The sequence below is a fragment of the Salvia splendens genome, chromosome 20 (genome assembly GCF_004379255.2).
Source record: "Salvia splendens isolate huo1 chromosome 20, SspV2, whole genome shotgun sequence".
In the NCBI taxonomy this organism is placed as follows: domain Eukaryota; kingdom Viridiplantae; phylum Streptophyta; class Magnoliopsida; order Lamiales; family Lamiaceae; genus Salvia; species Salvia splendens.
Genome location: NC_056051.1, coordinates 22,754,599 through 22,780,382, shown reverse-complemented (window position 1 = coordinate 22,780,382; position 25,784 = coordinate 22,754,599). Strand labels below are relative to the sequence as shown.

The 25,784-nt window shown below is 35.1% G+C and overlaps 2 protein-coding genes, 1 long non-coding RNA gene and 1 pseudogene across 3 annotated transcripts; 3 read left to right on the top strand and 1 right to left on the bottom strand.

Annotated features, from left to right (window-relative positions):
* Positions 1-588: 588 nt before the first annotated feature.
* On the top strand, positions 589-3,267 carry LOC121781967. Its single transcript, XM_042179664.1, has 5 exons — positions 589-995; positions 2,204-2,299; positions 2,384-2,432; positions 2,721-2,832; positions 2,964-3,267. The coding sequence occupies exons 1-4, from the start codon at positions 606-608 to the stop codon at positions 2,801-2,803; spliced, it is 618 nt and encodes a 205-aa protein (XP_042035598.1). The 5' UTR covers positions 589-605; the 3' UTR covers positions 2,804-2,832; positions 2,964-3,267.
* Positions 3,268-4,782: 1,515 nt separating this feature from the next.
* On the top strand, positions 4,783-8,626 carry LOC121781788 (annotated as a pseudogene).
* Positions 8,627-11,035: 2,409 nt separating this feature from the next.
* Positions 11,036-16,442, bottom strand: LOC121781184 (mechanosensitive ion channel protein 10-like). Its single transcript, XM_042178899.1, has 5 exons — positions 15,311-16,442; positions 12,672-12,795; positions 12,296-12,589; positions 11,531-11,733; positions 11,036-11,453 (listed from the first exon to the last, which is right to left on the bottom strand). Exons 1-5 carry the CDS (start codon positions 16,402-16,404, stop codon positions 11,204-11,206), a joined length of 1,965 nt encoding a protein of 654 aa, XP_042034833.1. The 5' UTR covers positions 16,405-16,442; the 3' UTR covers positions 11,036-11,203.
* Positions 16,443-23,584: 7,142 nt separating this feature from the next.
* On the top strand, positions 23,585-25,779 carry LOC121780808. The gene is made up of 3 exons (XR_006046096.1): positions 23,585-23,833; positions 24,575-24,663; positions 25,527-25,779. It is a non-coding gene; the product is annotated as an uncharacterized LOC121780808 (long non-coding RNA).
* Positions 25,780-25,784: the final 5 nt, after the last annotated feature.

The window sequence follows — 25,784 nt, the reverse complement described above, 5'->3', positions numbered from 1 at the left end:
TCTATTTTTGGTAAAGATCACGAGCACAAAATGGTCATCATTCCTATTTTTGCTTAAACAACAGCATTTCATGTGTTGAGGGAAACTAATTTCACCAAATTTTAGAGATTTTCTTCAACTTAAAATGAAAAATGAAAATTTATATGATGACACTCTATTTTTGGTAAAGATCACGAGCACAAAATGGTCATCATTCTTACTTTTTGCTTAAACAACAGCATTTCATGTGTTGAGGGAAACTAATTTCACCTTAAACTATGACGAGATGTAATAGTTTTTTGTCATTAAACTTTATATAATGGCCATTTCATGGAAAATAAGAACATTTGATGAAAATATAAAAGTTAGTATTAAATTGTCTAGAATAATTTGAAAATTTTGAAAACATAAATACTCTATTAATAATACTTTCAAGTTAATATTCACAAAATATGTTAAAAATGAATTATTTTTAAATAAAATATTATTAAAAAATCTTAGCTTCCTTCCCATTCTGTAATCCTTTTTCAAACTTGAAAATTCCCGCGCCGCTATAAATTCCCACGCGCAGCAAACTCCCCAAAATCAATCACAAAAACACGGTAAAAATTGAAAGACAGCTAGAGATGAGGAAGAGATCGACGAAATCATCAGCGGTCGCGCTCCTAGGATCATCTCCTCTACCACCGCCGGACACAGAGGCCACTAGGAGTCCATCGCCGGGGGAGTCTCCGGCAGTGCTGTTCGATTTCGATCTCAATGCACTCGCAGGTATCGCCTCGTCGTTGAATAAGAGCAGCAACAAAAAATGCGTTTCTAGAGCATCAGGTTCGAAGCGAATTCAGCCTACTGGATTCTCTCCATCGCCGTCGCTGAAAAGTGTGAACACGATCGCTGATCTGAAGGATCTGGCGTCTTCTACTATGGAATCCATCAAGCAACAGATGGAGAGATCGCATTCTAAAATTGCGAAGGATTTTGAGTCGTCAAAGTGTCGCCTGCACAAACGCTACAAGGTTTCTCTCTCTCGCGCTATTTTATTAATTGTTTTGGTAAACTGTGTAGATCGTTAATCCATTTATGCCGCAAGTATTGCTTCATGACTATATCAGGACGCTCAGGGGTAATGTTAGTTCTAATTTGTGTATCATTGAAGAAATGCAATGTGAACTTTGTTCTTTCCTTATTTCTGTAAACTCCTCGAGCTCTGTATGGAATAAGTGCTACACTGCTATGCATAATCTGTGTACATCATATTCGTTTTATTCGTAGTTAACATTATCATTAGTTCTCTTCATCTATGATTTAACATTTACGATATTGCTGATTCTCTATATCTGATTAACTACTCTGGAACAAATTATGTAGTCAGTTACTAATGTGACCATTACTACTTGTTAAGAGTCCTTTTCTCTGCATTGTCGTCTGGTAGTTTCAAATTGATACATTAGCTTGCTGTTGCTTAGCTTAATGATGCAAAATTATAATAAAAGTTGTGATCCAAATATGATCTAGTTATCATTGTAGACATTACGCTTAATTACTTTTTATCTGACATCAATTGTAAAAATGCTGGAAAGCATATTATAGAGCATAATACACCATCTAAATCCTTGAAAAACTTGGAGATGGAATCTTCTCTTCACTAATTTTATGAAATTTGAGTACAGTTAGTTTTGTTCAGCGAATAAAATGTTTGTGCTGCATCATATTTCTAGCTGACACTATCTCCAATTTTGGACTATTCAAAGAGCAATAGCCACCTTGTTTTGAACTGAACAATCTGAGCTTCATACTGTGCCTTATTTTGAAATTGTTATAGTATGGATAAATTACTCGAGTTAAGTAAAAGAACGATTTAGATACTTCTACTTTACAACTCAAACATGTTAGAGCTTATGGGATGTATACCTCTGTTGACGACATGACGTTTCACCATTACCAGTTGAACTGGACTCACGTTGTTCGTTGGTTTTGAGGTCTATTGTGTGCTTGAAATACATCTTCTCTTTTGTGTACAGTGCACTCTTAATTCATAAATCTGTAGATCTTAGTGCACTATGTTGCCTTCCATGTACGTTATACTATAACTGATCTTCGCGTTTATATGTCCAGCGCCTTCCATTTGCCAAAAGCTCAGTTATACAATGTGTTACACATTATTCTTGAAGTATAAGATTTTCTCTGACATAAATTTGTATCTGCATATTGTTTGTTTGAACAGATTCAGACTCAAGAATGCCAGCGAATCATGAATGAGGCAGAGAAAGAACATAAGAAGATGTTTGATCGAATCAATGAAGGTAGAGAAGCAATGAAGGTGGGAACCCCTTTTCTTGGAAAAAAGATGTAGTATGCTTCTTGACATCAGTCTGTCTAATATGATATACATAATTTGTTTCAGGCTTCATATGCCGAGTTTATAGCAGAAGCACAGACCACTGCATCTCGTCGTAAGCTTGTTTCTTACTCTTCAACTATTATTCATATTAAATCATTATCTTCCTACTTGAATGCACCAATATCTTTGTTCCCCTTTTTCATGGTGAATATATCCTATATCACATGTTTGGATGTAGTATCATTTAAGAAACATAACAATCTGGGCAGTCAATATTTTCCAGGTCTAGTAACACTGATACATATGTTCTTGCACGCACCAACGAAACATTTTAGTAACACGAAGAGCTATGAATTATACTCCATTTCTTACAGTATTTGTGTATATGTGAATGTTTCAGTATGTAAAACAACTATTCCCGAGCTAGCAAAAAGTTCTGAGAAAAGCATTTCTTCACTCAAGAGCCGTTTTGGGATCTCATAAACTGCATCTTGACACCGTGACGCTCCTAGGTAAGAGACTAGTTAACGACTTAAGTTTCTTCATGGCAATTTGGCATAAGATCTTGTATCAAAATAGGAGCTGAGCTTTTAAGTTAGGCGCAATTATATGCATTAAGTTTGTGCTTATTGTCTTGTGGCAGGATTTATATGCTTAGATTGGTGGAAATGGCGGCAAGTGAGGTTCCACGGCAGCAACTTAGTGCATCATCTTGCATCGGTGAGCAAGCTAAAACTATTGTTTTGTGATAATCAACTATCCCACTCAATACAAATAGCACTTTGTAGAGATGAAGTTTTATAGTAGGACCTAATAATTGTGGCCCCTGGTTGTGGGATATGCCAGATTTTCCTTCATCTATCAAACTTGAAAATGTTTCAGGGTGTTATAGTAATTAGTAGATAAACAATACTCTCTATACATGATAATATTCATTCGACTAATGCATTAAGGGGGTGTTCGGTTTGCAAGATTGTATCCGGAATTAAATTTGTAGTATGTTTGGTTTATAAGATTCAATCCCACAACTCAATCCTAGTCCTTAGATATGGATAATCATGAGATAATTAGTCATAGCTAATTCCTTGTGACTAAAATAATCTCAGAACACAATCCTAGTCCTTAGATGGATAATCATGGGATAATTAGTCATAATTAACCCCTTGTGACTAAAATCATCTTACAACTCAATCATAGATTATATGTTGATATTATTTTATCTTGGCAATCGAACACCTCTTAACATGGAGGACTCCATGATGTCTCCATAAGTTTTTTCATTTATGATTAAAAAAAATACAATCACAATTTACATACACCTCCAAATCGATTGCATCGATGAAGTTTGGTCACCCACCGACAATTTTAGGATTGAAGTTTATCTTGAATATTGTCATTTTAGTAATTTAAATGATGTAATTTTTGGTATTTAATTCATGTCATTATTAGTTATTTTATTTTAATTTTATGGTAATGCTTGTAGTAATTATAATAGCAATCTAGCTGCCAGAATATATGCTAAATAAATACTCCCTCCGTCCCGGGCTACTAACTCATTTCCTTTTCGGCTCGGAGATTAAGGAATGAGTGTATAGAAAAGTAAAAAATGACGGCTGTAGGTGAAATTTTTTACTAAAAATGGAAAGAGTGCAAGTAACTTGGGACGCCCAAAAAGGAAATAAGTGCGAGTAGTGCGGGACGGAGGGAGTACAAATTATATTAGTATTAAAAAAGTAAGGTGAGCTATTATTACAAGACTATAATACAGCAAATCAAGATTTTCACTTATATTATAGTATTAAAAAAAACATTTGTCTTATAATTTAAAGGGAACAAATCAAGATTTGATTGCCGATGATCTCTCAAAATCATTTCTCAACTCCCGTTCCATTCACACCATGAATCCACGTGGCATTCCCTCCCCACGAATTGGTGGCCGTGATAGGTGGGCCCGGTTTGTCCACTTCAATCTCATAACATAAAATTGACCCCTGACTGCGAATGTCCATATAAAACCAACACCATAGTGCCCGCAGCTGGGTACAGTTCGTCGGAGCGCGACGTACAACTCCTCGATGCGATCCGCGGTTCCGTTAGATAACGATGTAACATGACGGCGTCACGTTTCCCACATATAAATACCGCAATACAACGTCGGACATTGCTCTCTCTGTCTCTCTATTTATTTTTTTGTCTCAACTCATTTTATTTTTGTTTCCATTTATGCACACCAGAGAATACAACATTACAAGTACATTGATATTGTATATTTGTATATATATCGATCTTTTTCGTTATATATAGACTTAAATTTTTTGTGCAAAGAGGTATTGCATTTAAATATTGTACAAATCTCTCCCTCTATGATTATCTATTTATTACTACTAATCAGTGTCTGGAAATTAACTTATTTCATTAACCTTCTTTGCATATAGAGGTTTTGAAGACTAGGTTTAACTCAGAGATCAGATCACACGTCCTTTTGTTGATTTTATCGGTAAAGAAGGTGGTGAAGGAGGTAAGTCATTGAGTAGTACGGTTTAGTTTTCCTTCTGTCTGAATAAAATTGCATCCACAATTTTCATTCATTATCAACATTGCTTTCATCATTTTTTAAAATTCATTTCACATAGTGTGCGACACCAATATCATTTTCGTATAATACGAGATTTTTTGTTTACTAAAGTCATTGGTTATACACACATTCACAAGCTGAAAAAAAGGTGTGATTATTGTGTTTAATGATAGTATTAAAATTTATGCCCAAAAAATCTCGATTTCTATATTGCTTGCGTAAATTCAAGCAGACGCAGAGCAGACCACTTTGGAATTTTTTCATTCAATTATTTGGACTCATGCATTGATCAGTGGCGGATCCGGGGGGCAGGTGGGGGCGGTCGCCCCTACCCGACCGTCCGGAGAGCCTAAATTTTTCATTGAATCAAGCCGAAAATAGCATATCCGCCCCCTCCGTAGAGTAGAAATATTTTTGTTTTCAATAAATGTCATATAAAATGCAGTAGTCTAATGGTTTGGTTGTTGGATTTTTAACTAAGATGTCTAGGGTTCAATTCTCAATAAAAATATTTTTTTTTTCATTTTTCATTTTTTATTTTATCCATTCATATTTCTTCTTATTATCAAAATAATACCTTTAAATACTTTATGTAATCTAAACTTTTACTAAGTTGCATATATTATGTTGTTATATTTATTCTTTAGTTAAAATTATTTTTAATCTTGTGTTAAAGTCTTTTTTATCCTAAAGTACTTATAATTTGATCCATGCATCTTAATTATTCTCTATGTAACAAAATAAACATTTTAAATATTTTTAAAATATAAATATTTAGTGCTCTACTTATATCACTTTTGTATATAATATTTACAGTGATTTAAAATGTACATATATTTACAATAATTTTATATTTTAAAATGAATAATACATATTTGCAAGCTAAAGCATGTTTATATTTATATATTTTTTATTTTAAAATGAATAATACATATTTGCAAGTTGAAGCATGTTTATATTTTATTAATGAAGCTAGTGCTACTTAAATATTAATATAATATTTATTTATTTTATTATTAAAAATAAGTTCCGCCCCCGCCATTTTCGGGTCCTGGATCCGCCACTGGCATTGATTGTAATTAATAAATCATATGCTACTGATCCTTTTATATAAACAAAGACAATTGTTCATGAATATTTTCCATCTAAATTGATTCAAAATATTCCATTTTCACTGCAGGTAAGACGATGCTGACGTGTATTACTTGCTCAAAGCAGACGACGGAAGATGGCGGAGAGGAAGCCTCGAGTGGGACTCCCAGCACCAAAGACGCCGTCAAAAGCCTAACCGGGCAGGTTATACATATGCTGTATTTTATTTCTATACGAACTGAGTAAATTATGAGAGAGAGAAAAAAATGCTCAACGAATAGTTAATGTTGGTGAAATTTTTGTCAAAAATAGATTTGGGCTAATTTTTATGGATGAACTAAACTAAAATGGTAAAGGAGGACTATTTTTTGGGGACGGAAGAATACTTACTCGACTAATAGTAATTTGTAGTGTTGTACAGAGTATAAAATATTACTCCATGTAGTTTTGGGTCCATAAATCTATAAAACTTGATTTTACTGTTTGATTTTGGGCGTAGCCTTCCCAATCCATTTTGCTGGGCCAGAGGTAGGAATAGAAATATAGAATAGGATGATAGTATGGTAAAAAAATGAGCTTTAAATAGAGATTTCATGAACACAAACATTTCCACCTCATTTATCATCAACCACAAACATTCAAACACTTTAATTTTTTGCTGTCTAGTCTTAGATATTTTCGTTATTTTCACCACTCCATTTTATCAAAGCCGAATTCGAAAACGAGGGAGCCTAGTGGGTGAGACAGCAACCTAAATTGAAGGGGAGATGCATCTTCTAATGGGAAGTAATATGAACTTTAGTTCCTTGGGTCCTCTCCTCTTAATTTAAAATTTTAATGTGAGAATGAATTGTGTAAATGCAATTTATGTGAAGGTCCCCACCCAACAATGCCAATAATTCCTGTGATAACTGTAAACAATGTTTCACTTCTTTTTATTAGGACATAGTTGCATTGCATTGGAATCATATCATAGTCTGGATTGTTACCTATTTTAAGACAAACTTTAAAAGAGGATCACATGTAGTCTTGATCATTTGTTTTTTAACCTCTTCCTCTAGTTGGATACATCTTGCCATCTTGGACTTAGAATAGGTAAGAAAACAGTCACAATCCTAGGAAGTAGGATCCGTAAGTAGTTGAAAAATGAACTATAAGTATTCCATTATTGAACTAGTAGTACCATTTACCTTAGGTGTAGACTGCTGCTGATATATGCAGTTATCTCAATTGTAACTAATTTATACGGTTGTAGTGTTTTCTTGAAAATGAGAGGGTGTGATATGTCTGATATATTAGTTTCCAGAACTTTTAATTCAACAGAACAACTCATGGACTAATATGTTTAAGGAAGTTGTCTGTAGATGAAGCTCCCCCACCTAACAGCGATAAATGCTACGTAGTGTTGGCAATATGAAGGCAAACTAGACTTTAACTTCACAACGTTAGATGTGTTTTTCGATACCATGATGTTAGTACTATTGATTGGCTTGTTCGAGGTCATGGGATGTGATTAATCCTCAAATACTTGGTGTCGTGAGCAGATTAAGGACATGACATTCAAAGTGTCTCGTAAAGGGAAGCCCGATGTGGCAGAAGGGAGTTACAAGAAAGGCCAGAGATCATATCCCGATTTTGATGCAGTTTCACATGCATATGCACATCCACCTGGAGGCACAATCTCCACTCCGGCTTGGGATTTCCCGTCCCAAGTGGTGCTGGAAGATGAAGAAGGGCCTAAAGAATGGACGGCCCAAGTTGAGCCTGGTGTTCAGATCACCTTTGTCTCTCTCCCTCGCGGAGGGAATGACCTCAAACGAATACGTTTCAGGTACCAATTGTTAGAGTCACTTTTACCTGCTTTGCATTAGGCCTATACATTTATATATTACCGTATTTGAAGCCGGGAGATGTTCAACAAGTGGCAAGCACAGAGATGGTGGAGTGAGAATTATGATAGGGTAATAGAGCTATACAATGTGCAGAGATTCAATCAGCAGGCTATGAACACTCCCAGGAGATCCGAGGATGGAGTAAGTGCCCTTTAATCCGCTATTCGATAGCTACACTTGCTGTTATACTCTAGCAGTTACTTTGGAATGCAGAGAGAGGAAGGAAGCATCAAGGATAACGGCCTCCTCCTCCAGAGACATGTCTTTGAGCAATGCTAGTGACATTGAATCGGAATGGATAGAGGAAGACGAGCCTGGTGTTGAGATCACCATCAGACAGCTTCTGGATGGCACTAGAGAACTTCGTCGTGTCAGATTCAGGTCTCGATTTCTCCAACAATGCTCCTCACAATGCATAGATGGTTTGCCTTTAGATTGAGTTAACAACTTTTGTTGATATGTTGCAGCTGTGACAAATTTGGAGAGGTGCATGCCAAGCATTGGTGGGAAACTAACAGGGATAGGATACAAACTCAGTATCTTTCTTGATGCATTTATGGATTTATTTCACCAAAATGTTGGAGGCACAGGCGAATTTCATAAAGGTAGAAGCACAGACGACTTCGCCATAGGTGGAGGTACATATGCCTTTGCAAGCGACATACAAGAGCTTACTGTCATATTTGCTATTTGATAAGAGTGGGTGAGGTGTGTCATTTAAGAATGTGTCTTTAGGTGTGTCCTCAAGTGTTGTAGTGTGGTTTCATGTTGTGCACGTGTATTTGGTGTTTAGAACAACATTGTTGAGTATAATAAAATTTCCTTCGTGTGTGTGATGCGTATTTTTAGAGCTTTAAAGTCAATGGAAATTTGACCTAAAACTACAACTTAACTGCAAGAATATAGTTGTAGTTGTAATACTTAGAGTGTCGAACCATAGGGAGACGTACAGTTATCTAATTCGAAAGCAAGTAAATTTTTTAATTTTTGAATTGAGAAACTAAATTGAAACAAAAACAAGTGAAGAAATAAAACGACAACACAAAATATAACCAAGAGATTGAGAACCTTGCTCTTAATATACTCCAGATGTGAATTAACTTAGTGGACCAATTAACCTATGGATTAAAGATTAATCTAATGAAAGTTGTAATAAACTCGTTCTTTCTACTTACACTGAACATGTTCATAGATGCTTGAATTTAACCTTGCTGAACACTAAGATCAAATTCGTACTCATCGGATTATCACTCCTACAGACGCATAGTAAGCTCTACCCCAACTTCTAATTTCCAACGTACATGATTCATTTACAAAATCAATTGAACATTCCTACGGAAGCGCGGAAAATATCCAACAATTATTTGTAACGACATGTAAATTAACTTATCCAAGATTCATATGCTGAACACGATACAAATCTCAAACTCTTTATCTACGTTTCCACCTTTTAACCAAGTTAAAGATAAATTGGCTAAAAGACATGATTGAATAATAAATCAGGCCGAAATTATAATTCAATGAAAAAAGCACCGTAGAAAAACATCACAAATTAATATTAACCCATAGAATAAAAAAGTAATTCACATCTTTCACAAATTAGGAGCAGTGTAAGAGTTTAGTTACACATCCACAAACAATAAATAAGAACCATATAATTCATGAAATTGATGTGTAGATGGTAGCAAATCTCCTCGGGATGATGGAAGTTGAGTGATTGGACCTCCAATCTTCTTCCTCTCTTCCTCCTCTTTCTTTGATAATCTTTTGTGTTTGAGAATCTCTGAACTCCCCCAAAAACTGCTCCAGAAACCTATTTGAAACCTGAAATTCAGCAGTTTCCGAGAGAACGCCCGACCCGGGCGAAATGGTGCCGACCCGGGTGAAAACGATGCCAACCCGGGCATTTCCACTGGACCCGGGCGTTTTGTTAGTCTGAAATGCCCGACCCGGGCGTTTTCGCCGGGTTCCCACTGCTTCGCGCAACCTTCATCAAATGACCATAACTTTTTCATTTGAGCTCCGATTGAGGCGTATAAGGTACCCACACGAAGCTATTTCAAAGACGAAGATAACAGTGGTAAGATAAAAGAATTTGGACATCGTCTTGATAGGCAACAAACAGTTTGAATCAGACCTCAGATCCGTTTTGGCTCATTATATGCCTTCACTCCACATGTACATCTATCAACTAATATATAATAATTAAACTTTAATGATTAGTTGATAGATGATTTTAATATAAAAAATATGAGAAATCTTGGAGTAGAATTAGCATTATTTGATTTACATCAGTGTGCATTTATAATTGATCCAGGAGTACAGCTGATGTCCAACAGTAACTTCTCGGCTGGCGGCTGGATATGTTACACCATGTGTTTTCCCAAGGTTCATTGTAGCAGGTTTAATACATATAATTAACAAAACATTTCTCTGATCCACATTCATAAAACATTGAAAAAATAAATTAGAGAATGAAAAGCAGACCTGGGGGACTTGGTAATTAATGGCCCGTAACCAAATAGGCCCAAACCCAAACCCAAACCCAAACCCAAACCCAAACGGGATAATCCGATTAACATCCCTACGTAGGACATAACTATTAGTGAATGTGAAAGATGTCAACGTGATCTCTTATCTTCCTTTTCATGCAATGTTATACATACCATGTGATCTCAATGTTCTTTCAAGAAAAAATGGGTATTTATAATGGTCAAGAGCTGAAACATTTTCTATATTATACTAGTAATATTATTGTGTTAAAAATATATTTAGCTCTTTTCCTAAATTATATTTACTCCTCTTGATGGTATCTAAGGAAGATATACGTGTTCAAATTTCAAAATTTGATTTTTCCCTAGCAACAAAATATATACTCCCTCTGTCCCGCTTTAGGAGTCCCGGTTGAATCGGACACATATTTTAAGAAATGTTTGAATGTGTAATAAATAAATGTTGCAGTGGATATTGTTATCCACTTTTGGCCCATGTTTTAAAAAAGTATTTGAGTGTGTAACAAATAAATGTTGTAGTGGATATTGAGATCCACTTTCAACACTTTTTAAATTGAATTGTAAGTATTTATTATTAGTTTACCCCAACCGGGACTCCTATAGCGGGACGGAGTTATCTTTTACATAAATTTTGAAACTTCCATTAGTTAAAATTTCCCTTTTATGGATTTAAAAATGTGCAGAATATTGGACTGTAATAAGAAGTAAACACCATACAAAATATTTATCTCTAAACTGATGAACTGAAGAAGTTGTAGTTTAAGAAGATAAAGTAACTAATTAGCCCTGCCTTTAGTAGAGGATGTTTCAATTAGTAGCTGATGTCGACTTGCGTGAGATGAATCTCCTGAGGCAGAAGATGATATTTCAGATTGAGGTTTCCGAAGATCTTCTTCAGCTCGAGGAACAGCTCCGTTATCCTGATGTTCCGGTCCCCGTAGTTCTGATGGTTGATGGTGTGCTGCACGCATAAGGCCATCTTCAGCTTGTCCAAATTCTCGATCTCCTTCACTATGATCGAATGCTTCGGGTTCCAGTAGTTTGGCTTGCTCTCAATGTACCTGTACAGTCATCGAAAGCGGCCTCATTGTTAATTGTACTCTTGAGCAAAACATATTGTAACGGTTGATATTCTTACGTTTGTATTGCTTTCTTTAGTGTGATTATTGTATCCATTGGCGTGGAGACGTCGATGGTGAAGTTGATGGCATCGCTCATCTCCGGGCTTCTGTAGAAGTTGCTGATTGGTTTGGTGATGAGGACCGAATTTGGGTAGTAGATTTTCTCATTGTCGTAGCGAAGGAACACTGTTGTTAGTATGTTCATCTCTTCAACTATCAACTGCATAAACATGCATAGGATATGATTCATTCTAGAACTTTTGTTAAAATCAGAACACGGAACTATATTAGTTTGCAACTACATTATCAGTTGGGATCACAAAATATATCAATTGTTATATATATATATATATATATATATATGGTTTTGATCTATGCAAAACTGGATTTAAATACAGAAACGCAGAACAATATCATAATTAGGGCACTTTTAGGTCATAATTAGGTAATTTGTAGGTCATGCTAACAAAGCATGACCTAAAACGATCTTAGTATGACATTAAATCCAAATATTATAATATGACCTAAAATTGCTTAATTATGACCTTCCGTGTTTTTGGTTAATTATTGACCATTAGATCATCTAATCCTAGGGCTGAGATTTGGTCTGCATTTCTGGATTTAAACACATACTTATTTTGATCATCTCCCTATATATATATATATATATATATATATATATATATATATATATTTTGTGATGTCAACTGATATTAATGTATTAGAGAACTAACTGCTCCCCGCAAACATAAACTTATCATTGATATTGAAATGTGTTTTACCTGGACACCATCAATGACACAGCGGTCCCCTATGTCGAACGGGTGCATCACAAACACGAAGACAATGGACTCGAAGACGGTCTTGCACATGTTCTGGAACGTGAACCCCACGAGGAGGAGCTGCGTTATGATGAACGCTATCACCTTGGTCGAAGCCAGCCCCATCACTAGGACAGTTATGACTACTATGATCATGCTGACAATGGCACTGGCTATTTTGTGAAGCTGCTGGACTGCTGTCTTCGTGTCGTTTAAGGAATGCGCTAGAGACTTCCGTTCATAGTAAGCCCGGACCTGTTATGCACAATAGCAACACCATTGAATCTAACTGATCAAAACCAGAATCTGAAATTCTAGAAGTATACAAATGGCTTACCACCCAGTTTCTAAAGGCGGGTTTGGAGATCTTGCCAGTTTCAACCGCGCCTTCGAAGAGGGGGAATATGGTATGAATCTCAACTTGCTTCAAGAATCTCAACAGATCCTCCTCCTCAATGTACCTTCATCAAACAAGTATCAAATTCCATAGTTTCATTAATCATTAGTACAATATATGTTCATATGCTGTTTAGTTCTACATAACCATAATTTTTGTATTGTTTCAATGTTAATCTGAGACTTCAAACACAATCAGGCTTGTAACATATAGACCACCATCATATATAATTTTTTTTGTTTTGAAATGAACGATTAATTATATGTTTTGCAATTAAAAAACCCTAAGGCTGAATGCATTTTGTTTGTGTTAGTGTACCTATCTCATATTTTCATTAGTATTATAGAGATTCAATGTAACATTATCACACACACATACATATTATTGTTATAAGCATATGACTATATAAGGAGGTACAAAATTGGAGACTATAGGAATATATAGTACTAGATGAGTGCTTACAAAAATTTAGTGGGAGGGCCAAGTTTCGAGTGAGGATATGATGGTTCATGACTATATAGGTTAGTGTTTAATTTGCACTTTCCAGTGATGAACTTTCATGAGTCTGGTGAAATGTTAAATCGTACAACAAGACAAAAAAGACATGAAAATGGGGATCAAAGTGTAAAAATAAAAGTGATGGCCTTCCATAGTGGAAAACAAAACGTGACAATATGAGTATAATGAATTCATTGAAATTAAGGTGTACCATCTCTCAGGTAGTGCAACCTGCCCTATTCTAGATTTCTTAGCTTCTTCTATCAATCACTTTCTCTCTATATTTTCACATAAGTTTAATTCAAAGAAAAGCATGCTTGTATATCTTGGATAATAAATTAAAGGTTGTCACGTTGAAAGAATTTGGGTGCGCATTCTTAAAAGTAATGAAACATCATATTTCAATAGTCTCAATCAACACCCACAATTGGTTTTGTACGGTCTAAGTGGATTCACAGTATCACTATAGCAAAAATATTGTCTAAGATTCTCATGCTTCTTAATCGATTAATATTGCTGCAATATAAGAAAAAAGTGCATATGACAGCTCACAACCACAAACTATTGCCTCCTCCCCTAGCCAAAAGATTTAATTAGTGCTGCGTGAATAAGTCAACGCCATGAATATTTTTTCTGAGAGATCGATTATTTAACTCTATACCTTTTTTGTTGAAATTAATCAATCTAAGCTTATAAAGTGCGAAACTAGATAAAAATAGTTTGCGAAGGCATGTTACCTATCAAACATCTTTTTGGATGCTTTAAATCTGATTGTAAAATTTTCATGAGAATTTTATTTTCTATCACACGTTCCATAAAATAGAAAAAAAGTGAAAATATATTATCACATCAATATCCTATGATAATATACTCCCTCCGATCTCATAATTAATGTCACACTTGGATGATGACACATAATTTTATGAGATATTGTTTTGTGGGTTAATTAAGTGGAAAATGAAAAAATATTTTTATATATTGACGTGAGAAAGATTTTTTTTCTAAAAAATAAAATATAGCATTTTTTATGGAAAACCCTAAAAAGGAAAGTGTTATATTTACTTGGGATAGAAAAAGTAATATATTATCATAATTTGAAGTAAAAAAAAAGGAAAAAGGAAACTGCCCAAGAAAAATTACTATTTTAGGGCTCTTTTTGTACGATGAGAAACTAGTTGTTTTAAAGTATGATAAAATAATATGCTACTCAAAAAGTAGACATAAAGAGGTGATGAAATGGAAATAAAATGGATACTATACTATACCACTGCAATAAAACTGCTTCCACTTGTTAGGACAATACATTATTGAATATCTATCAAATCTTGACATCATGCATCCGTAGATGACCTTTCATTATTGATAATTAGCATAGAAAAGTATAAAAATAGTGTATACTTATTTATTAAATTCGGTTATAATTAGTAAAGTAGCTAGTCCGATATAAATTTGGTATAATAAGACATAATTATTAGGTTTTGGAAAAAGATATGGAGTATGTCCTCAATTCAGTTTAAGTTGACATGAGTTATAAAAAATATAAATAAATAATAGATGGAAAAATTAGTAGAACTAGATCTCACTTTTATATACTTTCTTCGTCCTGTTATCAGTAAGACGTTTTTTTAACACGAAATTTAAGAAAATGGTGTTTAGAAACTTAAGTGAGAAAAGAATATAGTAAGATATAATAATTGTGTAATATTTTGCCAAAAAATGACTCATTTTAGGTAGGGCGTCTTAAAAAGGAATAAAGTCGCTTATGACGAGACAATTGAAGAATTAGTGTTATAGCAGAATATAAGTGTAATGATTGTAGTAGAGTGTTGTGTCAACTACCTAAATAGAAAAAAGAAAAAATAGTAATTTAACTTTAAATTATGAACATTCTAAATTAGCAAATTAAATATTATTTCGTGAATGGGTGAAATAATTACTACCTCCGTCCGCCATTAAATATACCATTTTTTTATTTTTTTTTGTCTGTCCGCCAATAAACGTCTTATTTCACTTTTACTCCTCTTATAAAGTCAAATAATTTCTTAAAACACGTGTCGATCAGATATAAAGGGAGTACTTACTTGGCCCTAGGTTTAGCAACATGCTTGAAGATCCTCTTAGCAGAGGCCATAGCCTCCCATTCACTCGTGATCTCCGACTCCGTCCCTCCGAACTGATCCACCGTTTTCGAGATCGTCGACAGCCCGAAAAACCTCACGTAGTTCACCAGCCTCTTGACGCTCCACGCCGTCGCCGTGTTCTGCATGCTCAGCTTCCTGAGCTTCTCCATATCGATCTTCCTCGTCCCGTGCCTCCTCGACAAAACCCTCCCCACGCTGCTCCTCTCCCGTGCCACGGCCGCCTCGTCCATGGGCGGGCCGGAGAGGGTGTCGAGCACGTAGTGCTGGAACACGCTCTCCTTCATCCGGTCAAAGTAGGTGGCCACGTGGAAGGAGGAGGCCAGCACTTTGACCAAGATGATCTTGACCAGCCAGACGGTCGCGGCGATGAGGATCGCCACGAGCGCCTGGAAGAGCTTCTTGAGGAGCTTGTTGTTCTTGTGGATCCTCGCGTTGAAGATGAAGGTCCACGAGAGCAACACGAGGCCCAGCCACACGCAGTTCTGGATCGATTTTCGCAGGCCGTAGACGAAGTAGAGCACCTTCTCGCGCAGCATGAAGTTGCGCTCGACGAGGAAGACGGCGACGCGGATGATCCAGCCGGAGACGAGGCGGCCGCTGAAGGTCACCAGAATCATGAGGCACCACCGCCACAGCTCGAGGCCGCACGTGCGCTTTTCCTTGAGGGAGGAGATGGTTAAGGAGAGGATGAGGCACGTGGTGATGAGAATCAAGAGGATCCACTCCATTAGGATTCTCCAGTGGATCTTGATGAGCGAATTCTTTTTCTTGTTTCGTCTGCTCCTTGAAGGGGGTACTGCGACGTCGTCGCGCTCTTCTTCTTCGTCGTCGTCGGTGGTGAGGAAGGAGTCGCTTTCGTCGGAGTTGAGGGTTTCGTTGAGGGTTTCGAGGCGGGAGAATTCGTTGAAGCGGGATTTGGGCTTGGAGAAGCTTAAACGACGTAGTTTGTTGGCGTCGGAGGAGTGGGACTTGTGGTTTTGGTCGTCCCCTAAGTGAATGACGTGATGATCAGAAGATGGGGTATTGTCATCCATTGTTTATTTTTTGCTATAATTTGTGTATGTAGTGTGGTTTGGTTATGAGGGTTATATATAGGGAAAGTTATCTAAAATGCATGTCTATTTCGCAACGAGTATCTTAATTGGGACAAATCCAAAAGGGAAGTGAGTCTAATAACTCATTCCAGTAATATTTTTATTATAAAATCAAAATATAAAAGTACGACTCACGTTTCACTAACTTTTCTACTACTTTCTTTTATAAAGTAAAACAATTTCATAAAACTCGAGCCAGTAAAAAATGAGGCATCTATTGACAAATAGATAGAATATTATATTATTGAAGATTTGTAAATAATGAAAAATTGTTCGAAAAATCAAGAAATTTGATTAAATTCTAGTAAGTCTGGTCACTCCCACAACTTAAACTATAAGAGGTACAATTACTATTATTATAAATTTGATATTTTTCTTAATTGTTTGTCTCGTCTATTTGTATTTGAATGAAATTAGGTATAACATGAAAGTTGAAATCTCTAACTTTTTACAAATTTATATACCACTAACAAAAAAATACTAGTATAATTAAACTTAATATTTTTTGGCTTTCAATTCAACCATAATTTCCCTCCAAATTAGAATTAATGGGACATTTAATAAAAAGTACTCAAATTATGATATAATTAACTATTTGTTTTTTAAAATTGTAAAATTATCAGAATTTGACTAACATCGTGATTTTTATGACAATTTTCCTTTCAATTAATATCCAAATTTGAGTTAGGTATCCTAATATTATCTCTCTTAAATATTGAGAAATTAAATCGTTAATATTTTCGGAATTTCTTATTAATCTAAACAAAATTATTTATCCGAACAAATTAATTATTTGAGTTTTTCTTTATTAAAAGAAAAAGGACAAATCGTTAGTGGACTGATTTTATCTAGTCATCACTAACTAACAGCCAAGTAAGGAAGGAGTAAAGTTTTATCAAAATGAAGGTCTGGGTATTATTTGGATTTTATTTTATGTGACATTTTAACATAGAGGAAATATATGCCAATATTTTGGTAGTTTAGATAATTTTCCCAATATAAATATAGGAATATGAGGATGTTCCGCATACTCTAATTAATCCTTCTTCTATTATTTTGTCTAAATTCCAGAAAAAGAAAAAAGAAGTCGAATCTTTCAAAGTTTTTAACAAAAGTATTGAAACCAATCTCTCAAAGTTTGCATTTAATTTCTCGTATTTGCACTTTCTGAAACTATAATGAAATTTAATAATTTTCCCGCATCTTTCGTCGTGTTATGTGGCTATTTGGTAGTAGTCAGCCAGTCACCGTAGCCACTTATGGTAGACTAAATGTGCCAAAATTTCAATTTTTTCCTAAATATGGGTAACTATAGTTAGCAGTCAAACATGGAAATAAATGAGGAAAATTATATATAAAAAAATAGATAAAAGAAGAAAATTATAGTTTATCGTTACATTTATCACAAGATAATGTGATATACACGTTAAATTTATCGTTCAAAAAATCACAATTTGCAGATTATCTTTCTTCATTTGAGGAGTGCCATGTTTCAGGCATAAAAATTCAAAGTTGAAAGTTGGGATTCATATGTTGGACCTCATTTTCTTCGAGGTTAAAATTGCTAGCCAGGTAATTAATATATTCACCTAAAAAACTGCCAGTTTTTAGTGGGGTGATATAATTTTTGTAATCAGTCTCATTAGACTAATATGATTGTAATTTTCCAACTTTAACTTCTAAATTTAGTTGGATGGGTTGGAGTATTATCGGGTCAATTTAATAAAGACTCAATCCAATAAGTTATAATCTAAACCCGACATAATAAGGAATTTCTCAATCCGAATACAAACCCGGTCTACCACCTTTAAATCCAAACACGACCCGCACCCGGAACTAACCCGTTAACTACACGATATATTATGGGTTAACATGACATACTAACAACACGATAATGATCTGAACTTTATATTACAATTATAAATCTGAGTTAAACGATAAACCTCCAATTTAAACCCGATTTACAAGAACCTAAAGAATAAAACTAAAGCATAATTTATAAAAATAATATAAATGATACAATGATTTTTTAACAGGTTATCCGAACCCAACCCAATCCGCACCCCAAAAATTTCAGGTTCATAACAAGTCAACCCGATAAGACCGAACCCAATAAGGCTTAACCCAAACCAATTAATTACATGCGAATTTGTGTCAGAATTTTGTGTAGTGTCAAAAATTGTTAGACCTAAAATTTAGAGAGCTTATTAAGTTCATCCACTAGGTTCGGGTTTGACAGAAATCTGTTAGGTTCTATAATAAACTAATTGGTGATAGGAGCCGTGGTCCATAAGACTTATATAGTCGTTACAAGTCTCTCTATACACTGTTGTGAGATATTGCTATTGTTATATTGTTTTTATTTGCGAACACCCTCCACCGAACTTGCCCAAATTTAAATACTCTTAGATATGCTATTGAGTTAGAAAATTTTTAATTTCAGTATAGATTTACTGTTGGATTAATTTAAATTTGGTCTATAATTACTGACTTGCTTCGATATCATAATAGAATGAGTGACCCATAAAATTTGAGATCTCTCTTTACATGAACATATAATATTATTACATAGTGTTGATTGGAAAGTTGATTGTTAAACTGCGATACACTAACCGGGCAATATAACCCAATGAAGTACGGAGAAAGTAAACGGAAATAAATTGAATTGAAAATACAAAACATAATTCGAAACAATAAACCGTAAAGATGTAATTGTAAGCCGAGTCGAGGAGACCTCTTTCCGCATGACGAGATACGCCCCGGTAGTGCTCTCGGTTTGGCGTGTCGTCCCCAAAGATAAAACGGCTTCGTCTTGTTCGTTGCAGCACCGCAGACGGAACAAGCTCCGGCGAACTAGATGACGGCGAGGGCAGAGCTTCGACGGGAAGACAATGCAGAGAGAGGAGAGAGCTATGCAAATGTGTTGTGTGTCTAATTGTGCAATGCATGAAGTGACTGTCTATTTATAGGCCAAGTCCACCGCAGGAGCATTGATGGAGTCAACAGACATCATGTGTGCCATGATGGTTTGACTGTAACCGCCGGGGGTTACTGACTGGTGCACTAGCCAGTGGGAGCTGAAGAGACACGACGCACCTAGACATGCTACACGACGGGATACACCATGGACCGTCGGGTTCCATCGGGGACCTTTTGTCTCCCGTTATGCGTCGGGGTCCAGCGGGAACCTTTTGTCTCCCGTCATGCGTCGAGGCACAAGGCACCCGGTGCACGGAGCACGGGTCACGGTGCACGGCTCGCGGGCCGCGGACGGGCGGCGGCGGCGCGCGTGTGGGCTCTGTCACCCGTCTTATTCCACGATAATTATTACACATAATAATTCATCTCATTAAATACTTCATCAAAGAAGTTTATCATCCCCGTTGTGGGATAATTAACACTTAGTTAATTAATCCTTTAGTTTTTCTCATAGCTCATTTCTAGCTTTATTGTGACCAATTTAATATATTATTTCTCACTCACCGGGAATCGGATTTGAGAAAATGAATATACTACGGTCATCTACTCGGAACGTAGATCGACGCTATTGCATTTAATTTCATAAAATTAAATGTCTTGTAACATTTATTATTAGCAAAAAACATTTGACTAAGCACGATTCCAACACATAGAGCTTAGAACTTTAAAATGCAAATAGTTTTGTCTCCAGAAAGAGGAAAAGTGAATATATAATTGGCATGGACAAAATGATTTGATTTGTATACCAACACATTCATGTATATCTCAAGAAAAGAAATACTTCCATCGTATCCAATGTATAGGTTGCGCGTTTTGCTAAATTTTGGTACGGAAACAAAGATTTATGGGAAAGTTGTTCAACCTTTTTTTCCTTATTTAAAGCGCGCGGAATATTTCATTCACGGAATCAAGCTTCCATCGTTACCTAAAAACTTTATTATACCACATGTTATTCCTTTTTTCAAAAAGATACTTAATTCATTCATTAAATGATTAAATGCATTACTCAAAATAAGTTCACATATTAATGCATGAACCCATAAATATAAATATCATTCCGTGGGGAATTTTGGCTCCAATTGTATGTTTAAGTTGCAGTCGGGCAAATATGTCCACATTCTAGAATATTTCAAATAGTTGATATATGTCATGTCATGTCATAATTAATTCTTCTTTTATTTAAGGAACACTTATGTTAGCTGGTACTTCCTCCGAGGTCTTCCATAGATATTTCATACTTGACCAGTGTGCAGAAATGGACTCAGGATTTTTATAGTGGGGATTTAAATTATTATTAACAATTATTGTATATTTTTAATATCAATAACACCAGCGGTGAGAGAGATGGATGAGACGAGAGAAATAATTTGAAAATGGGTAATATAAATTAAAGATACATACAACGACAATGTCAATGTGAAATAATTAAAGAATTGAGTTTTTAAAATTAAAGATATGATCTTACAATAACAATATTTACATACATGAGAAAAAACAAAAAAAAATACAAAATTACTAGTGTAATTTTTTTTTAAAAATATTAATTAATTACTAGCTATTAACTAATAAACAAATGAATTAGAGCTGTGAGAGAGATGGACGAGTAGAGAGAAATAATTTGAAAATGGGTAATATAAATTAAAGATACATTCGATGTGAAATAATTAAAGAATTGAGTTTTTAAAATTAAATTAAAGATAATTACTTCATGATCTTACAATAATACTAATATTTACACAAATTTAAAAAATGACAAAATTACTAGTGTAAATTTTTATTAAAAATATTAATTAATCACTAGCTAATGATTTAAATAATAAACAAATAAATTAGCAATGAGAAAATCCAAAATTAAAAAAAAAACAAAAAAAACTGAATTAAGCTAGTTATGAGAAATACACAGAGAATAAAACTAGTTATAAAAACTATAAAGCCAACATCACGAAGATTAGGAGATAGAAATTCACTAAAGCCATGAACAAGATTCACACCCATGATCTATAGTTAAGAGTCGACTATGACTGCCAACTGAGCTAGCCGATTAATTTGCTATTTGTTAAATGTTTCATAGTTACGGGGGAATGATATCCTACATGTCTTACGTGGGCTCCTTATGTGAGCATCACTCTAGTTTAATGCACGTTTAGCGTTGTTCGTTTTGATTTATATATTTAGTTTAATTCTAATACATTAAAAAATGTTATTGCAATTTTTAATTTCACAAAATTCATAAAAATTAAAGCTCTATTTATTATTTTATTAATTTATTTGAAATTATAAAGAAATCGAGTTTTGATTTTTATGAACTTTATGAAATTAAAAATTGCATTAACATTTTTTTAATATATTCGAATCAAATTAAATATATAAATCGAAACGAACAACGCTAAACGTGCTCTAAACGAGAGTGGAGCTCACATAAGGAGCTCACATAAGGGATGTAGCATATCATTTCTCCATAGTTACATACTTATATACTCCTAGTAAATACTCAAATAGTTGAGAGTCCCAAGGGCCCGCATGCCTCCATGTAGGGCCGCTATTATCGATATGAGTTTTAAAAAATTGTTTGACTTTATGAAATAAATTTGGTGAAAAAAATGTAAACTTTATTTTTATAGTAGTGGTGACTATTTATTGAAATAAGAGATTCACTTGCTAAAAATCAATAAATAAGAGATTCACCTGCCAAAAATAGTAAAATTGAAATAAAATACTCCCAGTCCCTGAAAATTTGTCACCTATTTCCTTTTCCGTCTTTCCCACAAAATTTGTCACCTTTGGAATTTACCTAAAATAGACCATCAAAATTTGTCACCTTTGGAGGCTGAGCTTGTTGTTTTCGATGGGTTTGGAGACTGGTTGTTGGTTGGGTTGAATGCTATGTGATTGTTGAATGCTCTCTGATTATTGTTGCTGATGGGCTTGAATGCTCTCTGATTATTGTTGATGTTGAGTTTCATTACTCTGTGATTTTATGTGTAACTGATCTGTGTTGATTATCTTATTGGGACAGTGGGCCTGATATGTGGCTTGGCTATGTGATTGTTGAATGAGTATCTCCTTACTATGATGATACCTTATTCGATGCTTGTATGTGTAAGTGCTTTGTGATGTTTATGTGATTGGGATAGCCTTATAAGCCACCCCTTGAATAGGTTAGGAGGCTTATCTATGAGTGAGGCATCCTTATACCAGTAGCCACCCCTTCAATATGTTAGGAGGCTACCCAATGATGAAACATTATCTCAGGGATTAGGAATTAAACTATACAAAAGTAGACTAAATCCATTTTACATTCTAAGCCACCCCTTTAATAGGTTAGGAGGCTTATTTGAGAATGAAAGTGCTTTACAAGCCTCCCTTTAAACAGGATAGGAGGCTACCCAATGATGACAAAATATCTGAGGGATTAGGATTTTATAAGTCACCCCTTGCATAGGTTTGGAGGCTTTACAAAAAATAGACAAAAAAATCAGTTCACATTTTAAGCCACACCTAATTTTGAGGTTTACAAAGCCAACTGACAAAAAAAACTTTGCTCTTTGATCCACTAGAATCCTAGAGCTTCACTGATATGTGAAATGTCATAAGTTGCACCAATGTTGTTTTCGGGAAGTTGGAAGTATTCCAGAGTTTCCTTAACAAGCTCTTCCTCGACCTCTAAAGTGATTGGCAGCGAGTCCAACCTGGATAACCTGGCCTTCTTCATATGTGGAAGTTTGTATCCATTCCCTCCATGCACTTTCATTATCTCTGTTAAGCAACCTTGAAGAGATAGGAAAACATTGTTGAGGGTGTGTGGGCTAAGTTCTTCAAAGGAACTGTACACATTGTTCACCAAGTCATCCACCCCTGTAGCAATTTTATCATCCTGCAGAGATTGAATTTGTAATATCCCAACCTTAGAAGAATTAGGAATTAGAGATTAGAATTTATAGTTTAGTTAGTGGTTTTATTTGCATATGTTTTTGTTAGAAATAGAAGAGATAAATATAGGATTTTTTTTGGAGATTTAGGAAAAAGAATGAAATAAAGAAAAAGAATATGAAGTTGATGAGTAAGTTAGTAGGAAAAAAACGTGTCATGTGGAGAATTAGGAAAAAAATAAGGAAAGGAAAATAGGAAAAATAATACCCATCCTCTTCTTTCTTCTCTCTCTCTCTTTTTTCGTTCTCCATCTGCCCATGCCAACTTCATCTCTGTGTAAATTTTCAATAGCCCTCTACTCCCTCCGATCAGCTACCGCGAATCCTCCGGCCGCTCCACCGTGAAACATGTAATACACTCCATCAGTCCAAGCTCTCAATTTCCCATTCTTCCCCTCAATTTTGGAGCTTAGGTTGCAAACCCACTTCCACTAATCTTTGGAAAATTGTTGAATTTAGAGGTTAGCTTCCTCCATAACCTCTTCAATCATATTTCTAAGTATAGTAGTGATGTTATTTTGATGTGAATCTTGTTGTTTGGTCGAAAATTAGGGTTCATAGATTTGGGAATTTTGTTGTTTGATGCTTTGGTGTAATTTGGCTATTGAACTATGCAATTGGAAGTAGGATATAATATTTAAGCATGAAAGTGATAGGAAAAATCTGATTTGTTTTGGGAGTTCTTTTGTTGGAGAAATAGCTTGTTTGTAGACTGTTCTGAGGCTACTGTACTGATCAGTTTCGGCCCCTTTAACATGTTAGAATTTATGTTCTAAAATTTTTTATGCATACTATCAGGTCTTGGGATGATTTCTGCAAAATTTCAGATCGTTTCGTCAACGTTTGCTATTTTAAAAAATTCATGCTAAACCGTCGCCAGAATCTGTCACAAACTGGCAGGCTGTAGTAAAACGTTCATAACTCCCTAATTCCTTGGAATTTTGAGGAAAACCTTTTTTGTAATTAAAATAGACATCTAGAGGTTTATTTTGGTGTAGGGCTCGACCCCTAGTTATCTCCGAGCTAAGTCAGTTTATTATATGAAGTTGATGTAATGCAGTCAATATTTTTCTAAAGCTTTAAAAGTTGAGAATAAAGGTTTTTATGCTAAAAGGGAGATAGATAGATGTGATATTTTGGCTTACATATTTGTGCTTTAAGTGTTTATTTATGAAGTGTATATGTGGCTATTTTAAACCTAGGTGAACACGGTGCAAGCACAAGCAATAAGGGAAAGGAGCACCTCCCTGGTTGACTAAGCCAGTAATAGCGTTTTTTTTGACGTGTACAGGTAGTGTACGCGTGTTCTAGAATTTAATTCCTTTAACTTCGATAAATGTTACTACTTGGTTGTGTGATTCGTATGCTTATGCCATAGAACTTAAAAATGATTGTGTGGATTTTGTATACTTCCAAGTGATGTAAATAGCTATATGTGTTGAATAATGTGGAAGTTGATGTGAAATAGTTGCGTTGTGCCCCATTGCTTGAGTGAACCACAGGGTATAGTTGGCATGCCATAGGACAGCAGTACTGCACACATGTTGATCACTCGTCTTCTGGACAACCGAAGCGATGATCTATATGATATATCGATTGTTGAAATGTACCCTATATGGGTAATATATGACAGTTGTCTTGCATAGGCCATTTGGAAGATTACAGTGTCCGATACGGACTTACATGATAGACGCCCTCATAGGGCTACAGATAGTGTCCGTGTACCCGTGTCCATCACTAAGCATAACTTGGGGGCTGAATGTGACTTTCTATTTTTGAAATAATATGGTTGTGCTTTGAATTCTTTAAATAGTTATGTTTCTTATAGTATAATTATGTTGACGAAGGAAAGTGACTGCTGACAGGATCCTTTGTTTATATCATGTTGTTGTACAGGATGAATGTGTTGAGTATTTGCAAGTGATATATGTGATCTTAACTGATTCAAACTTTTAGTAAGGATAATAATATTGTGTTGAATTTGTATATTGATGCCGATGTAAATTGAATATGAGTTGTACGACATTCCAGGTAATAAAGTGTTTACTTGAGATAGTGATATGGATTGAAGTTTTAGAGATTTTATTCTGGAATGCGATTACACTATGAGCTTTTCGAAGCTCACCCCCCCCCCCTTTCTTCTCCCTCTTGCAGAGTATAGAAGCGAGTGAGCTCGCTAGTTGGCAGCAGCACGTGTCAAGTCACTACCCTCCCTTTTTGCTGGTAAAGTTGGAGTTCTCACGTGGCATGCTTAGGCTAACTTTTGGTTGTTTGTAGTTAGTTGGAAATGTAAGGTTATAACCTTTTTTTTGCTAGTGAAGTTGTATAAATATCTATCGAAACAGGTTAATGTTGTTTTGTTATGTACAGTAGTAAACAGTTGTGTTATCAGGTTTAGTTTCTTTTATGATA

What these genes read in the sequence shown, in the direction of transcription:
- LOC121781967 (XM_042179664.1), top strand. Translation starts at nt 606, where the DNA reads ATGAGGAAGAGATCGACGAAATCATCAGCGGTCGCGCTCCTAGGATCA. An exon ending in AAGGTAGAGAAGCAATGAAG is followed by an intron (nt 2,300 to 2,383) that starts GTGGGAACCCCT and finishes AATTTGTTTCAG; the next exon opens with GCTTCATATGCCGAGTTTAT. An exon ending in ACAGACCACTGCATCTCGTC is followed by an intron (nt 2,433 to 2,720) that starts GTAAGCTTGTTT and finishes TGAATGTTTCAG; the next exon opens with TATGTAAAACAACTATTCCC.
- LOC121781184 (XM_042178899.1), bottom strand. Translation starts at nt 16,404, where the DNA reads ATGGATGACAATACCCCATCTTCTGATCATCACGTCATTCACTTAGGG. An exon ending in GTTGCTAAACCTAGGGCCAA is followed by an intron (nt 12,796 to 15,310) that starts GTAAGTACTCCC and finishes TGTTTGATGAAG; the next exon opens with GTACATTGAGGAGGAGGATC. An exon ending in CTAAAGAAAGCAATACAAAC is followed by an intron (nt 11,454 to 11,530) that starts GTAAGAATATCA and finishes ATGACTGTACAG; the next exon opens with GTACATTGAGAGCAAGCCAA.